General features: G+C 37.4%; 2 protein-coding genes across 3 annotated transcripts in view; both read right to left on the reverse strand.

Moving 5' to 3' along the window:
- Window positions 1-1200: 1200 nt before the first annotated feature.
- sigirr (single immunoglobulin and toll-interleukin 1 receptor (TIR) domain) lies at window positions 1201-5239 on the reverse strand. Of its 2 annotated transcripts, none has more exons than XM_084397745.1 (5): window positions 5170-5239; window positions 4105-4207; window positions 3796-3946; window positions 3542-3719; window positions 1201-1839 (listed from the first exon to the last, which is right to left on the reverse strand). In XM_084397745.1, coding segments are annotated over exons 1-5 (606 nt in total). In that variant the 5' UTR covers window positions 5171-5239; the 3' UTR covers window positions 1201-1666. The 2 variants fall into 2 exon arrangements, with proteins under 2 accessions (XP_084253871.1, XP_084253870.1); XM_084397744.1 differs by having other exon boundaries at window positions 5038-5239.
- A 5199-nt stretch (window positions 5240-10438) lies between these two features.
- gse1a (Gse1 coiled-coil protein a) overlaps window positions 10439-18611 on the reverse strand; it is a 40870-nt gene continuing 32697 nt past the window's right edge. The window contains exons 10-16 of the mRNA XM_084397746.1: window positions 17559-17671; window positions 16496-16760; window positions 15720-15833; window positions 15315-15632; window positions 14235-14498; window positions 13100-13203; window positions 10439-11307 (exon numbers count right to left, since the gene is read on the reverse strand). Of these exons, the coding sequence (XP_084253872.1) occupies window positions 11170-11307; window positions 13100-13203; window positions 14235-14498; window positions 15315-15632; window positions 15720-15833; window positions 16496-16760; window positions 17559-17671 (1316 nt within the window). The 3' untranslated portion in view covers window positions 10439-11169. The remainder of the gene's footprint in view (window positions 11308-13099; window positions 13204-14234; window positions 14499-15314; window positions 15633-15719; window positions 15834-16495; window positions 16761-17558; window positions 17672-18611) is intronic.

Raw genomic sequence — 18611 nt, forward strand, 5'->3', positions numbered from 1 at the left:
TAATTTTTTTAAATAAAACTCATTTTCAAGAAACAGATCGTGCATCTTTTCACATTTAATGATAGCTATTTTACAATATTAATATAGTTACAAAGTCAAAATGATATGTTGTAACTGACAGGGGATTTTATTTATTTAAAAAATATTTCTGCTACATCGTGGTTGACAGTTCAATGATTATCTCAGATACTGATGTGTTTTGTACAGTAGGTGTATTCAATTTAATTAAATATTTGAATATTAATATTTTAAAAAAATATTCTATAATTTTATATTTGAGTTGTATTATTTTGAGTGAGTTTTATAGCTATAATGATAGGGACAAGGAATAATTCACCTCAGGCCTTGAATATTAGCCTCAAACTGTGAACTCTATGTGAACAAACTGTGTATTCCATGACAAAGATTGTATCAGTCACTTATGTAGCTAAGTATTTTAAATAAGAATAAAATTGATTCATTTGATTAAATTATTGCTTATCCTTTTTCCGTCAGAGATTGCGAGACAGTAGCGCGTTGCAGGCAGAGCTCCGCCCACACGCTCCTCTGAATCTGATTGGCTTTGATTTATGATTGATTTATGATTGCTATGTATGAGGACATGAGCTGTGTACAATATTGCATTCTGCTAGTATCGCATTCCCTCCTCTCAGGGAACCAAGGTTACGTTACGTACGTTTGCATACTGTTTTATGAATAACATACTGTTTTTCGCCAACTGTGTAGTGAAGTAGGCATATTCAGATTCAGACGTAGGGGTGTTATAAGCCCCTTTCACACAGAGATTCCGGAAAATACACGGATAAAGTGACCCGGGATTTGACCCGGGCTCGTTTGATTTTGGTTCATTCACACTGCCAGTGATTTTCCGGAATCAGAGAGTGCGTTCACACACAACCCGTAAAAATCCCGTAAAGACACGTGACATCGATGTGACTTGTAATGTCGCAGCAGCGTCTTAAGTTTGCTTATCATTTATACGCGAAAATTAGTTTTTACGTGCATATGATACGCAGTTTTCGTGTGCATTTGATACGCACTTTATTGCGTGTAATACACACGCACCCCACACGACTAATCCTACCCATGCGTATCATATGCATGTAAAAACAAATTTTGGCGTATAAATTGCACGATAAACACAATGCGTGCTATAGAGATGCATTTAGTGTGACCGGGTTGATTTTTTTTTTTTTTTTTGATTCGATCATAAACTTGCGCATTACGTACCGTTTCACAGCTGGCGAACGATTTTTTGTTCACACAGCGCGCGTTTCGGGACTGAACATGGCAATGTTACTAGGTTCCCAACCCGGCATCGATGCCGGCATCAATCCCGGGTCGTGTTTGCGTTCACACAGAAGGCGTTCTGGCAATTTCCCGGCAATTTGCCGGGATCATCGCGCTGTGTGAAAGGGGCTATAATGAAGTCAAAACCAAATAAAACATGGACCCCAGATTTTTATTAAAACATATACACAACCAACAGGTTTCATCCCTATGACTATACATGAAATGTTATTAAACATTTTTCATAAAAACATTAAGCAGTGTGCATGCAAACCTGTACAGGTATAGATTAAAAAACTTAAAAAAAAAAACAGTAACATGAAATCATTGGGGGGAAAGTGACTTAAAAGTGCAAAAAGGAACAGGAGTGTGTGTCTCATATATCGTCTTCGGAGACCAGGCAGTAAAAGTCTGTGCGGGCGGCGTAGTTCCTCGAGCCGAGGTCAGATACATCTATCTCTGGGGGTTTAGGTTCATTCATCTCACCTGGACCTGCAGGAAGCACTGGAGCTTTGGATGGAAGGGTTTTGTAGATGGGCAAACGCAAACCTGTGAGGTAAACACATTGTATATGTACAATAAAATGTTGCAACCTTTTACAATGTAAACCCTGTAAAGCCTGACACATGAAATTATCTATTTTTGTAATGGAACCTCATTTATTTTTATTGAATCTTTAGACAATACATGATGTTTAAAGGGTTAGTTCACCCAAAATTTTTAATTATCCCCTAATTTACTCACCTTAAAGGTGCATTATGCAACTTTTCATGTTAAAAATACCCGTTTTTCTAACCCATACATGCTTAAACAATTGCCTGATGGGCTGAATGAGCCCTTCTATGATCTCTGCGATTGCCTCTATAATCCTGTACAGTAAAATAAATAAGAGGGATTCGGGACGGAATCGACTGGGCGTGACGTCATGCGCGTTCACGCTCACCTGGCTATGTCTGGCAGGTTTGTGTATTCGCCGCCATTATCCGCATCAGCGAAGACAACTCAAGCGACTTTGGCAAAAGTAGAAGATGGATTCAAAGAGACCGGCTTCTAGTTCATCCCAAACCCCAACGCAAACTCCATGTAACCGCGTGCACAACTCTGGTTGCAGTTTCGTGTGTAGCCAGAAGGGGGCATAGTTCTGCAAAAACTCAGAGACTTGCGCAATGCACCTTTTTAAAGCCATCATAGGTGTATATGACTTTCTTCTAACAGCCAAACGGAGTTATATTAACAAAAATATCCTGGCTCTTCAAAGCTTCATAATGGCAATGAATAGTAACTGAGATTCTGAAGCCCAAAAAAGCGCATCCATCCAACCATCCATCCATACGGCTTCATGGGGATTAATAAAGACCTTCTGAAGTGAAGCGAAGCAATGCGTTATACGTTATGAGTCATGTGGCGGGTCAGAGGTCACTGTTCCGCCGGAACTCGACTCGCGTACGGCCATTACCGGAAGCCAGTGATTATAGTTTATAAAGTTATAAATATGGATATTTTTCTTACAAAACGCATCGCTTCGCTTGGCTTCAGAAGGCCTTTGTTAACACCCTGGAGCTATGGGTTATGGATTACACTATGGATTACTTTTATGATGGATGGATGCACTTTTTTGCGCTTCAAAATCGAAGTTACCATTCACTCCCATTATAAAGCTTTGAAGAGCCAGGATATTTTTTAATATAACTCTGATTGTGTTTCTTAAAAGAAGAAAGTCATATCCACCTAGTATGGCTTGAGGGTCAGAAAATTATGGGATATATATATTTTTTCCAATGAACTAACCCTTTAAATGCTTAGTTTTATGATCAAAGCTCTGTAGTTTTTATTGTGGAGGGGAAACATAATGCAATGCAATACAAGAATGATCGCGAGATGAACAAATAAACGCTCCTCAAAAGCCTGATTTACTTCATAAAAATCATTCAAATAGAATTAAAACAGGATAAACTATTAATCAGACGACAGAAGACATGTAGTAGACTGTGTAAAACAAATTTGTTGATAATTAGACCTTAGAAATTCCCATCTAATATAATGCAGTAGGCTTTCTTTATAAGGTTAAAAACTGTATGGCAAAGTAAAGCTTGTCTTAAACGGAGAGTTCAATCACAAATAATTTGAAGAAATGTTCTTCAAACATTCTTCAAAATATCACAGAACTATGCCTTTAAATGACGCCTAATCCAGCGCTGACCCAGATCATATATCATTGTTGTAATGACACTTCAAGAAGCACGTTTCATACCCAGGTCTCCTGCAGGATCTGGGTCCGGTCTGCAGTCCAGGTAATCAGGCTGCTGCGTGAGCATCGGATCTTTATCACCTTGCAACAAAGTCTGCGGATCGCCCGCCGATTCCCTGTGAAACGTCATCTTACGTGGCATTGCCAACGCAAGCTCCTTCCAGAACCCTGAAGAAGGGGTCTGTGAGAAAGGAAAGAGTATGATTAGGTTTTATCCTAAATCTCAAGAGATTTATTGAGCAGTGTGAGGGTCTCACCATGGAGTGTGCGCCCCAGGTGATTGTTGTGATTCGAGATTGGTGTTGTCTCAGCTGTTGACTGATGTCCTGGCTTATTTGCTTCTGCTGCGACTGAAATGTGATGAAAATGGGCTTCCTCGACAGCTCCAACAGATGCCACAGACCCTGTCTGAACATAAAAACAGAATTTTAGGACGCAGCTTAGGGCTTATATACACAGGGAAAACTAGATTAACAAGACACAGATGCAAATAATCAGGGAGTATTGACTACAAAAACAGGAAACTAACGCAAACTAAACATATAAGTCCAAACAAGTAACGACACCTAAAGTTGGTGGTGCACCACTCCTGCTCCAGGTACGCCTGAGAAAGCACCACAATCAGCCGTCGACAGCGACTAATGTTCATCAGCAGCTCTGCAGACGGCACTGAGGAAATAAGACACAATACATATGTTGTGCTTTAAATTGTGTATTTTCAATAGACCTAAGTCAAAGATGAGACCATATTTAATTTGATACAAACAAAACCGGTGCTGTCTGTTAAATATGACATTATTATTATTTTAAAATAGGTAATAAATATGTTTTATTTAACATAAATAATATTCCTGTAACTCAAACAGTAGAGCATGGCACTGGCCTAAGTCATGGGTTTGATTCCCTGGGAATGCAACTAATAAAATGTGAATGCAGAAAAAAAAACTTAAATGGAGTGTAAGTTACTTTGTCTGTCAAATCCATACATTAATTAAAGGGGTCATGAACTGAGAAATCAAATTTTCCTTGAGATTGTCAATTTTTTAATACATAAAAACAGCTGAAAACATAAGCTTTCCATTGGTGTATGGTTTGTTAGGATAGGACAATATTTGGCCGAGATACGACTATTTGAAAATCTGGAATCTGAGGGTACATAAAAATCGCAAAATTGAGAAAATTGCTTTTAAAGTTGTCCATTTATGTTCACGATTGTGCTGCATCCATTTACAGAAATTAATTTCTTAAATATTTACGGTAGGAAATTTACTAAATATCTTCATGGAACATGATCTTTACTTAATATCCTACTGATTTTTGGAATAAAAGAAAAATTGATCATTTTGACCCATGCAATGTATTGTTGGCTATTGCCACAAATATACCAGTGAGACTTGTGACTGGTTTTGTGGTCAAGGGTCACATATAACGCGCGCTACACACAGCCTACGACGTAGCTACGGCGGCAGTTCGACGCAGAAGCATAAAACAGGCTTTACCCGCAGACTGAGTAAACGCGAGACATGTCAGATACAGAATGAAATGACAACGCCACATCGCAGTCCTCTGATAAATCCTTTCATGAAAGAGTGTACTTGTAAAATAGTTTGTCATGAAGTTGATTAACGCACTTTAACCGCGAAACAGAGACTGTAGATGTTGCCAGCAGTGCGTGTCATATAAACGCGGAAGGTGCGCAGCGGTTACACGGAGTCTGTCGCCAGAATCACTGTGGAGAAAACATGGTCACGTGACCCTGTTCACCTGAGCGTCTCTTTGAACAGGTAAACGGGATAGTTATATAATAAGACGCGGGCGACGGGGTGCATTGAAATGGAACCGAACGCAAAAACAAGAGTCTCGAGATGCGTTTTTAAAGGTTTAACTATTGGCAAGTGTATATCAAGTGTAAATAGTTTTAGATGCTATTTATTCTTATAAATAATGGCAGATGGGTATTTGCTCCTCATTGTTGTTGTACATTAAACGGTAGGCCTATGCAATAATAACATAGAGAGTAAATGATTATATTTATTCAAAATTTTAAATGGATACAGCCTTAATGGAACAATAAAGCTCTGGTTTAAACTGAAGAGATACTGTATTAAACATAATACAATAATCAAACAGGTAAAGTATGTGTATTTAAAAAAACTAATCAATAAAATTATATCAAATCATCTGAAAACTATCAAATATATACAAAAAATATAAATGTGAAATATTGCAAAGGCAATTGAACTTCATACAAGTTGCACTTCGCGTACCTTTGATATCAGAACATGAGGACGTGATTCCATCAGAATTTTCTACAGCCTGTCAAGGTACAACTGTGGAAACCACTCAGATGCTCCCTCCAGTGTACCAGAGTATGTCAGTTTACCCTTATTAGCTGATAATTCTGATTATGTTAAAGATGGACACATTTCTAGCATAGCCCTCCTCTGAGAACACCTAGCGATACGTTTTTTTTTCAATCTCATCTGAAATGAGCAGTGTTGGGGGGTAACGCATTAAGTAACATGCATAACGCAATCAGATTACTTTTTTGATGTTACAAGTAAAGTAATGTGTTACAAGTAACATGCATTACCTAATCAGATGACTTTTTGATCTAACGTAATTAATTACAAGTAATGTGCATTACGTAATCAGATTACTTTTTGATGTTACGAGTAAAGAAACGCATTACAAGTAGCATGCATTAAGTAATCAGATTTTTTTAAATGTTACAAGTAAAGTAATGTGTTACAAGTAACGTATTACATAATCAGATTACTTTTTGATGTTACGAGTAAAAATGCATTACAATAACATGCATTACGAAATCAGATTACTTTTTTATCTAAGTAATGCATTACAACTTAAGTCACATACATTATGTAATCACAACTTTTTTTGATGTCAAGGAAAATTATATTCTAATAATACAAATACATTTATTTACAGTAAAAAAAAAAAAAGACACTGCAGATTAAGTATTTTCAAAAACAATATTCACAGTATAAGTATAAATTGTAGCTGAAATATAGCCATTGATGCATGAGGTCCACTACAGTGGACAGATGATTAATCAGATTTTTCTCCCAATCTAAAATCAAAACTTGGAAAATGTAACTGTGATAGGACTCATTAGATATTGCTTGATGCTGCAATATTATTATTTTTTTTTACCTACAAGAGTCTCCTAGGATAGAAGGAATGGGTGGATATTCCAGAGCAACTTGGCATTTCTGGCCATCTTGGTTTGGAGGGGGGAAAAATCGAAACACAACGGCTTGTCACTTGGTTGCAATGTATAGGATGATGCACCAGGGTCCACTGAAGAGATTTATGTGCAACTATGCCATCAAAACCCATGCAAATTCAAGAAAATGCCTCTATGCATGAAAGGGTTAAAGTGCCCTTATTATGGTTTTTCGAATATTCCATTTCATGCAAGGGTGTAATATAGCTGTCTGTGAATGTAAACGTTCTGCAAAGTTGCGAAGTCGAAAATGGACGATAAATAAAGTTATTGTCTCCCAAAAGAAATAATTGACTATACATATACGAGTCGTTTTTGTTTCGAATCCTACTGCTTTACGGCTCTACGTCACTAGAAGACACATTTGCATAATGGCCGCCAATGTTATATGTTGTCCGCCCGCGAACAACTTGACACGCCCACAAACACATCATTTTACTGACTGCTTAGTTCAATGCAGGATTCGCAAATGTTTGCTCTTGAAAGATGGGTCAGTACCCAGTTTATTTGGACAAGCTTGCTTCTCAGAATCACAACCTGTAAGCATGATTTATTACTGATGTATTTTCTACCAGGTGTTCAAAACACTTAGTTTTGTGTTTTATATCGTGTACGGTTTCGGCTAACCGGCTAACTCACGTTACTGTCTTACTAAAATACTTATGCTAATTCGCTGTGGGCCACTATTACCTAAAACTGTGTCTATTAATGCAGATTGTCTGTCGTTCACACTACTTTGAGTAAAGATAAAGGATGGAGCAAGATTTGTTTTACAAACATTCACATTAGTGCTCGGCGAACATTTGCACCGTTATTGATACAGTCCCTGCATGTGCACTGCAATAAATTTGAAGTATACACATCGCTTTATTGTTGAACATAAACTTGTTAATGCTGATGGTGAGGAATTACAGTTGTTACATCTCATAATGTACCTCAAACTGAGTAGCGTTTCATTGAGAAACGTCCTGCTCGAGTCGTCCTTGCGATGGAAGTTCGGGTTTAATAACTAGCCTAGCTCTTCCAATGTTTCATCATCGGCCTCGCATTTGGATCGATATGGTAAAATCATATCATCGTTACTTTTATTTACAGTGTGTACAATCGCTGAGTTTTAGGAAGCCTTCAGACAGAGCTGAGTTAAGTTATGATAGTGAAATGTAGCTTTCAACGTGCGCTGTAAACGGTAGACCAATCACAACAGACTGGGCCGAGTCCGATTCATCCGACGAGTCGTTTAAGAATCATTGAAATCTTTTCTTTTTTTTTTACTTTTGATGCATGTAAACCTGTTGTATACAATTTATTATTTACAATTACTCTGGGCTGTTGCTGTCACAGAACACACACAGGAGAAGTAGATCCAAAAGCAGTATTTAATAAAGTGTAATCCAAATCGTAGTCATCCAGGCAGGGGTCAAAATCCATATAATAAATCCAAACACGAGAAACAAAACAATAACAGGCGAGAAACAGACTTCAGAAGTGCAGTGACATTAAACAACAACTCCGTGACAAACACTGACCAGACAGGGTTTATATACACAGAAACTAACAATGTGATAGGGAACAGCTGAGTGCAATCACGAGTGATGAGAACAGACAAAGGATTATGGGAAATGCAGTTCCAGAGTGAATGGTGACAGTATGGGGTTAGAGACCTCTAGTGGACACCCGGGGAAACACAAACCAGACACTGTGACAGTTGCAGTTCTGGATGAATTCCTAAATGAATCATTTCTGGATTTATTGAAAAGATCCAACTAAAAATAATAATTCATTCACTGTTCATTGGAAATAAAGCGGGTTAGACTCGATGTTCATTGAATGATAACTTAAATTCAGTTCTGTTTCTCACACAATCATTTGACTTCAGAAGAACAGTTAGACTCTTACGTATGTACCATATTTATGACACTATTTTTGTCATGGAGCTTAACAGCTCCAGTCCACATTCACTTTTAATAAACTCTTCATAAATTCGCTCTATGGGGAAAAAAGGTTTGGAAATGACAGAATATTAATTTCTGGGTGAACTGTCTATCCCTTTAACTTGTGGTTTAACAGTTATGGGCTAGGAGCGTATAGGCCTATAAACATTCTAGCAAATAAGACTGATGAAATCACTTTATATAAACATCTCTGCAAAAACTGATTATTTGCATCACAGGTGGTGTACAGTTTCAAAGCTGTGGATCAGAAAGGACCTGAATGACCTGCTAAACTAGATAAAAGTGGCCTGGACGCAATGCTGAAGAAGAAGCATTGTGATGAAAAACACTGCAGGGGACAAACTGCATACACGCTTCAACAGAACAATGTGAAGCAAAGAGGGAGTGAACTAACAACAGCCTGGTAACCTTCTGTAAGTAACAGCAAACACAAACTGACTGCAAGTTACTTTCATTTACATTGAGTACACTGCAGTCCAACTGGACGGTTTTAATTAAGCACATTTTACCAATTCCAAACCACATCAATCTTAATACCTGCTATTCATTTGTATATCTAATCATTTATAAGTGATATATAATTGTTAACAAGAGCTGGAAGTGAAAAACTTGCTAGATATACATAATACTGTATATACATATATACTGTATATATATATAAAATAAGACCAGAGATCATTTAAATATCAAGTTGTTTATTTTGCTGCATTGTAAATCATATAGAGTCAAGAAACAACTGAAAGATCATGTTACGTATGCGAATGAATCATGTCCATTTCTTTCTTAAGAGTTTTTGTAAACAAAATATGGCAAGAAATATTTTTTTCCAACTCTTTTATCAGCATATACACCTATATATCCATAAATAAGTATTTCTACCTTCAACAAATAATATATTAACTCACATTTCATTCCACTAAAAATTACAACTAAAAAACATTTCAGCCCCCAGTGGCTGTTCCGTTCGCTTTCCGTTTCTTACACAGATTTCCATTCGCCATTCTTGTTTTAAACAATATACAATAACTACAGGCCTTTAGGTCTGCGTTTTAAGTGTCAGAGACAAAATGGAGAATAAACATCTTAAGACAGACACTTCTCGACTTGTAGCATTGGACGTTTCTTTCAAATTCAACACATGAAGTGTGGTTTTGTGTCATAATTAATAACACAGCGACAGCTCATTTAGGTTAATTCAACAAAACTTCGTGGCACTAAAGTCTATATTTAATATGACTGTTCTCATGGCAGCTAGGTTGAAAAATAAATGATACAAACAAACATTTGGGTGACACTTTATAATTATTTCCATGAAGTCTGTAACAAACAGTATCAAATGACCATCATATAATGTTTAACAGAATGTTAATTTATAAGGGCCTATTTGTGCCATTTCATAATCATCTTAGAAGTCAATTATTTTATGAATTTTACAGAAAATACTATATTGAATTGGTTATTCTTAATATTTCATTATTATTTATATATGCTCAATTACTCATTTTAGTTATATTTATTGATACATTTTTTCCATCATCCACATAATGATCGATTGCTTGACTGACTTAGCACAAATGGTCCTCCATAATAATTCATGTACATTCACAAATGTACTCCTGATTCATGTATTATCAGCATATTCATACTTGAACTGCTGGTCTGCGGTTTGTTATTAAAGTGTCATTAATGAAAGCGATTATAAAGTGATAACCACATTTGATTGGTTTATTTTCGAACAGCCATGTACTAGAACATGTAACAGAACTTTTGGTTTAATGGGTGACGAAGAGAAAATGACAAAATATACAGGAACACTGTTAAAATAGTACTAGACAACCACTTTCATATTAAACCTTTTGAATCGAGAACTCAAGTCCACCCGCTTCATTTCTGTCTTTCACCAACATTTCTGACCAGCAGTACCTTAACACATTTTCCCCTGCAAAAAACATTAAAATATTTATTTTCCAAACTACAGTCCTTTTTATAATTCGTCATTAATAATAAAAACATACAAAAAGCGATTTGACAGTATTTTACATAATCATATTCCTTTAAAAACTGTATAAATATTAAAACATTTGAACTAGATTTGAACTCATTTCCAGGAGCCATCTGCATGTGAACAGCTCTGGGTTGGTTTTCTGCACGTCTTGGCATTGGTCCTTCAAACGTCCCGTCAGATTGATCCGTCAAGTAATGGATATGCTGAATGCCTGTTTTGTTCAGAGATTAGATCCTGTATATAGTGGTTGGACTTGTAGTGCAGTGAGTCACAGTGAGGCGTCAGAGATTGGCACCAAACAATGACCGATAGCTTTGTCTATCTTCTCGTGCCAAAGCTGAAATCACACGTTTAGTAATTTAAGTTCTCAGCTATTACACTGATCAGTCACTCTTCATCAGCACGTCCATCATAAATGCGAGGAAGGTCACCTCGGCGAAGGCCTGTTGTAGTATCCTCTGTGCCAGTGTAGCAGCGGCAATGCCAAGCATTTCTTGAAGTGCTCCAGTTCGGCCTGCATGCGCTCTCTCTTCAGCGCCAGATTGTGCTTCTGTGCCAACAGCTCCTAAATATGGGGGAAAGAGAGAAAAAGTCATGCCCTGCGTCCGAATATGCCTACTTTCAAACTATCCACCTTATTAACCTAAGAGTGGCAAATTGGTGTAGGTTTTTGCAAGCGACACTTAACCTGAGACTATTTAACCCTTAAACACATACTTCGGGTCTTTAGTGACCCGGGACGTCATTAACTACCCTCCTCCTCATTAATATATAAAAAAAAAAAATTAAAGTTAGACATCTACCTTTTTAGTATTCCTCAGTCAATTCATTATAAACAATACATAAAAAATGATAAAAGAATGTCTGTTTTTCCATTGATGTTTTTGTAAAAACGTTATAGCGTCGCTAACTATGAAAGCTTGTTTCCGCCACAGAATAAAAAATAAAAAAGGTAATTGTGATATTTTATCTCAAAATTCTGACCTTTTTTCTCACAATTGCTTTTTTTAAAAATAAAAAGTCACAATTCTGACTTTATAACACATAATTTTGAGTTTATATCACGCAATTCTGACTTTATAACTCACAATTGCGTGATATAAAGTCGAAATTGTGTTATAAAGTCAAAATTGTGTGTTATAAAGTCAGAATTGAGAGATATAAACTTCCGAGAAATAAACTCGCAATTCTGACTTTATAACACACAATTTGGAGATATAAAGTCAGAATTGCATGACAAAGTCAAAAAGTCAGTCTTTTTTTCCTTAGAATTGGACTTTATAACTCACAATTGCGAGTTCATATCTTACAATTCTGAGAAAAGATGTCAGAATTGTAAACTTGCAATTGTGTATTATAAAGTCAGAATTGCGAGATATAAATTCGCAATTATGAGGAAAAAAAGTCAGAATTGCGAGTTTATTTCTCGCAATTGTTAGCTAACTTGTTTCTGCCACAGAATGAAACATTTTAAAAGATAATTGAGACTTTATATCACGCAATTCTGACTTTATATATCTCAATTCTGAGAAATAAAGTCAGAATTGCGAGATGTAAACTCGCAATTATCTTTTAAAATGTTTTATTCTATGGCGGAAACAAGCTTCCATAATTAATGACCCGAGGTGTGTAACAGTGACAATAATTGAATATTTGATGACTTAATAAGTGCAATTCACATTTATTCAACAAGGTGGCAGTGTCTGATACACAATGATTTAGTGACGTTTCGCTCATAGTTACCGCAGGCAGAAAACAAAAGAATAGGAAGTATCATCAGCAAAACTTGAAATGGTTCGGAGATTTACTGCAGAGCAAGTACTGAACGCAGTCAAATATTATTGTCACTATCACTTGATCTGGTGAAGAAGCTGTCAGCGATCAAAATATTGATTTTGAAGATGTTGAAAATGATAGTTTTGACAATATGTTTGAGATGGCGAATATGCTGAATGTACTGGGAAATGAGCTCTGATGAGGACAGTGATGATGGTATAAAACATCTGCTCAAACTGAACCCTTCCGAGCTCCAAAAGGTAACAAAATATACTTTATTTTATACTTCTGTAATTGTTACTCTAATATCAGGAGAGTTTTATATTATCATGACAGGTACAGATCCATCCGTGTTAGATATTGATCCGGGTCGCTAAAGACCCGAATATGTAATAATGACTGGCGAAACATTCATGCATTTAAGGGTTAATGGAAATCAATAACACCCCCCTTACTTTTTCAATAGCCACAAGGTGTAAACAATGTGTTAACATGATTTTAGTGTGGACAAACATTTTCTGTGCAAAAATAATAATATAAAAAAACTATATAATAGAGATGCCAAAATAATATATTCTTACCCTCATGCTGTGAGAAAGCTGTTCGGCGGTCAGAGTGAGATTGTAATGCTGCGTCTCTAGGCGTCTACACTCACTCTGGAGAACCTGGTGCTCTATACTTCTCTCTGAGAGACAGGCGGGGAAAGAGAAAGAAAAGTAAATCACTATAATCATACAGTAGAAAACACTCAGAAAAGACTATATCCTGTCCACAGACAAATCAATGCAGTCTAAAGGCGCCCTCACATTTACTGTTGTTTGGCGAATTTGAGATGAAATCTAGTCATTTCAATAAGAATTCACACGATTGGGGAATTCTCGTGAGGGTGAAAGATTTCCCCATGCAGATTTTGCAGTGTATTTAAGTTTGTCATGCAGATTTGCCACATTGACCAACAGAAAGATTTTTAGGAAAACATTCTAGGATTTTTCTCCATATAGTGGACTTCAACAGGGTCCAACGGTTTGAAGGTCCAAATTGCAGTTTCAATGCAGCTTCAAAGGCTCTACACGATCCCAGACGAGGAATAAAAGTCTAATCTAGTGAAACGATCAGACATTTTCTAAAAAAAATTACAAATATATATACTTTTTAACCACAAATGCTCGTCTTGCACGTCCACGACTTCACGCATTACGTAATCACGTTGGAAAGGTCAGACGGTAACCTGACGTAGGTGGAAAATGTAGGGTAGGGCGAAAAACGCCATCTCATTTTCTCCTCCAACTTCAAAATCATCCAACATCATTGTTTTACCTTTTATTTTAGTAATTTTTTTTTGTACAGGGCGTTTGACTTAGTCTTTGCACGTTCGCTTTGTAAACACTAGGTCGGGACTTCCCCCTATGTCACGCTTGACCTTTCAACGTGAATGCATGGCACATCACAGAGCTAGTGCAAGACAAGCATTTGTGGTTAAACAGTATATAAATGTTGTTGTTTTTTACAAAAATGACCGATGGTTTGGCTAGATAAGACACTTATTCCTTGGCTGGGATTGTAAAGACTTTGAAACTGCAATCTGAAGTGAACGAATCCTTTAACACAACTATTCAATTATCTGCTCAGTTGCATTTTCAACTTGCTAAAAGTTCCTCATGTTCACATATTTATCCAAATAACGTAAGTTTGAATCTCAATATGCTGTAAACTCACCCTCCATGTACTCCTTGTACGCCTCAAATATAGATTCAATCCCATTCCACCTAGGACTGAAGGACTCCTCTTCCTCGTCTTCATCTGAACTGATGCCTTCCCCAGCTGAAAGGTCATTCCTCACCCCTGGAGAGTTGTGGAGGGCTGATAAATGGCAGGAGTGGCCATTGGTCTGTCCATTAGGGAGTTTGTTGAGCGCCCTCTGGAGGCCTGGAGGTGGATGTGCAGGGGGGTCGAACTGCTCGTTCGCTCCAATAGCAGCACCTGTTGGAACACGCAAAAAAAGGTCACGCAGGCTATACCGGTAATATGTATCTACATACATTGGGCCCGATCATACATCCGGCACAATGCAGCGCCAGGCGCGACACAAGTGTTTTTTGCTAGTTTGAGCCTGACGCAGTTATCATTTTCACGTCCTGCTCCACATTGTTTAAATAGCAAATGTATTTGCGCCAGTATGTGCGCCCATGGGCTGCTGGTCTGAAAACGAGGTGTTTAGGCGCGCGAGTTGTTAGCGTGTTGCTATTTTGAGGCAACTGAAATAGACTGTGCCATTGACCAACAAAAACCCGGTCTAAAGTCAATGGCGCAATATTTGTTTTGTTATTTAAAGAGCACGTTAGTAATATGCTCCTATAGGCGGGTCAAAAACGAGCGAACAATCTGCTTATTACACACACAGGGATGCGCATCAGTATGTCTGTCTGTTGGAATCTGGCTTGTCCCGTAGATGTTCTGTTTGCACGCTTTAACCTCACGCACCAGCAGATCCATTTACTCACTAGAGAAGTGTTCAGTCTTTCCACTTGCAAATTCCGCCATGCAAATAGCGAATCCGCCATGGCGCGAGAGCAACAGGCTTTTAAAGGGAATGGGAGATGAGACCCAAAACACACCCATTACTCATTAAGAGAATAGGGACAAACCTTTGTAGACCATTTTTCCCGTCGTTAAACTAGCAAAAGTGGATTCGGACACGCCCTAAGTGCACTTGCGCCGTGCGCTTTAAACCACGCGCTTAGATCATTAAAATAGGGCCGATTATCTTAAATATAAGTATAGGGTAGCCAACGTCACCTTTCTGTTTCTGCTGGGATATTTGAGTGGACTGCAGCACAGACTGATGGAAGTGCTGTGCGAAGTCCTCGGAGTTTCTTCGCTCCCATGCCTGGAGTTTTACTCCGTTGAGTCCAGGAGGCTGTTCCTTCGGCCGGAGGGTCTGTCGAGCGCTGGCCTGCAGGCTCGGGCCTCTTCTGCTCGGGGAGGTCATCTTGGGCTGGCCTGGAGCCTGGAGAGGAGCCAGTGGCGGGGGGTCTTGAGGCGGAGGGTACTCGGGTGAGTGATTTAGGGGTTCAGGGTGAACATTACTGACAGACTGATTGAGATGTGAGACAGCTGTATGATGGGAAAAGAATAGAACAGGACTTTAATGGCAAAGCTTGATCGTTTGGTTAAAGCCGTTTCTGTATCTGTCGATCTTACCAGACACTGAAGCAGACGTGCTAGAAAAGGGTTGATCTGAGGCGTATCTGAGGGTGTCCAAAGTTACAGTTTTCTGTTTAATGGCTTCCAGCAAGTCCTCAATCTTCTTATTCTCTGAGGTAAAAAAAAAAGAAAAGAAAAAATTATTACTTTTTAATGCACTCAGCCTTTAAAACAAATCTGAAATCAAAATCATTCTTGTAAAGGATCTTCTCTCTCCAATTCATTTTAGCAAATCAGTTCAGATTTCATTTCAATTAACAAAAAACAAAAATCATTTAATTTAAATCATTACTTAAGTTGTGTTCCCAAATATCCCTGCATGGCATTTAAATGAGGAAAATATATTCAGTACAATGCTGAATGTTATGCATATTTCCATAAATCAATGTAATATAATATTATATATATAATATAATACTTTATAATATTTACATAAGCATAAATAGAATTTAAAAAAAATACACACTCAGAAGTTTGAAATAATTTAGATAATTAAGAAATATACAGTAAGAACAGTAAAATTTGGAAATATTTTTTACATAGTATTTAATGTGTAAATATTTTTTAAAGTGAAATACTTTTAATGAGTTATTTATTCCTGTGGTGGCAAAACGAGATCTATCTATCTATCTATCCATCTATCCATCTATCTATCTATATGTATGTATATACACATTATAAGCAAAAACATTTTGTATGCATCTAATATATATGTGTGACTGTGACAGTATTTGTCCAAACGTTCAGTGTGTTGGTGTGTGTCCTGCACGTACTTCTTCTCTCGTCCAGACTGACGTGGTTCAGGTGGAACATGCTGAGGAAGTGTTTCTTGTCGTCGAGTTCAGCGGTGCGGTCCATCTCCTCCGGGGTGAAGCGTGTGGTGAGGGGAGGAGAGGGAGTCTTTCGTTTACTCTGCACCGCTGAGGGTGAAGGGTTTCTCTCCTGCATCATCCTCCTCCTCTTCCTCCTCTTCATCTCCAGGAGCTCATCTCGCTTCGAGAGAGTCGCCAGTCCAAACAAACCCAGAAACTCTGTCTTCTGCAGAGAGAAAACAAACAGACCGTCACGAGCTATGTTTCCATACACCTATATGTACTGTATGCGCACATCGGGATATCGCATAAAAGAAAACGCTGGATGGAAACGCCAAGATGCACATTAATTCTAAGAATGCGTATAAAAAATTTAATTTAGTCAATTGATAAGAATAGCACATAAACTACAATGGAAAGACATTTACTGAATAAATGTATCAATCCACAACAGAAAATGTGACTTTGCCTCAAAAGAGGATGTGATTGGATAACTGGACTACCAGACGGGCCAATCGTATTGCACAGAATCTCAAATGTTTGTTTTGGCTGTTCTGAAATGCCTGAGCCAAGGTCTGTCTTCAAAATGATTTGGGATAATCACCTCCCAGAAGTGTCTCTCACGATTGCGCTCCCAAACACCAGCAGCCGAATGCAAGATAACATGACAGAGTTTATTGTATTTCGTCTGTGTGCTCTGAGACGTCATTTATGATGGCAAAAAAAAAAAAAGAGCCACAGTGTTTTTTTATAACAGATATTTTGCACCAATTTCACAGGAAGTGACGATTTTGTTCTCTTGAACACATGGGATGAAACGTTGCTTTATTCGCAAATGTTTTATGATATAATCCACTTTTGTGCACAAGTTAAATTCGCAACTTTGGATGGAAACAGCTATTGTGAGAGATTTGATCAGTTTTAGTAGTGTTCCCAGCATGAATGCCAGTATGGTTGCAGTATTGTACTCGTGGTAGCTTGTAGATTGTAGTTGTGGGAGCGCTGCTGAAATGTGTCACTGTACCTCTGTAGATGCGTCTAGTTTGAGAGGAGGCTGCTGGGCGACTCTTCTCAGATGAGCTCGCACTTCCTCCTCATCGCTCTCATCATAAGAGTCATCAAATTCATAGAAATAACCTGAAACAGAAGAAAAGAAGATTAGAACAGAAGTGAAAGACACAATATGGATGGAAGAAGAACCTGAGTGCATATATGTAAACATTGGCTGATACATTGGTTTATTGTGCAAGAGACACTGATAGATAGATAGATATATATTATATATACAGTATATATATTTTTTAGAAGATTAAAACATTTTATTGCTATGTTTATTTTCATGTAAAATGTTTTTTTTTTTATATATATATATATATATATATATATATATATATATATATTTATTTATTTTTATTGTATAGTGTTATGAATGCTTTGGCAATGTAAATAAATCTTGAATCTAGACAGATAGAACAACAGACAGACAGACAGAGCGACAGATAGATAGATAGATAGATAGATAGATAGATAGATAGATAGATAGATAGATAGATAGATAGATAGATAGATAGATAGATAGATAGATAGATAGATAGATAGATAGAGCGACAGATAGATAGACAGACAGACCGATAGATAGATAGATAGATAGATAGATAGAGTGACAGATAGATAGACAGACAGACAGACAGACAGAGCGACAGATAGATAGATAGATAGATAGATAGATAGATAGATAGATAGATAGATAGATAGATAGATAGATAGAGAGCGACAGATAGATAGACAGACAGACCGATAGATAGCTAGATAGATAGATAGATAGATAGATAGATAAGATAGATAGATAGAGTGACAGATAGATAGACAGACAGACCGATAGATAGATAGACAGATAGATAGATAGATAGATTGATAGATAAATAGATAGATAGAGCGACAGATAGATAGACAGACAGACCGACAGACAGAGCGATAGATAGATAGATAGATAGATAGATAGATAGATAGATAGATAGATAGAGCGACAGATAGATAGACAGACAGACCGATAGATAGCTAGATAGATAGATAGATA

Source organism: Rutilus rutilus (genome assembly GCF_951802725.1).
Source record: "Rutilus rutilus genome assembly, chromosome: 23".
NCBI lineage: Eukaryota > Metazoa > Chordata > Actinopteri > Cypriniformes > Leuciscidae > Rutilus > Rutilus rutilus.

Excerpts from the sequence above, each read along its gene's own strand:
- sigirr (XM_084397744.1), bottom strand. The coding sequence starts at position 5,152 with ATGACAAACTATTTTACAAGTACACTCTTTCATGAAAGGATTTATCAG. Across the intron at positions 4,208-5,037 it reads CGCGTTTACTCAGTCTGCGG|TGCCGTCTGCAGAGCTGCTG; the intron begins GTAAAGCCTGTT and ends TTATTTCCTCAG. Across the intron at positions 3,947-4,104 it reads TGGTGCACCACCAACTTTAG|ACAGGGTCTGTGGCATCTGT; the intron begins GTGTCGTTACTT and ends TTTTATGTTCAG.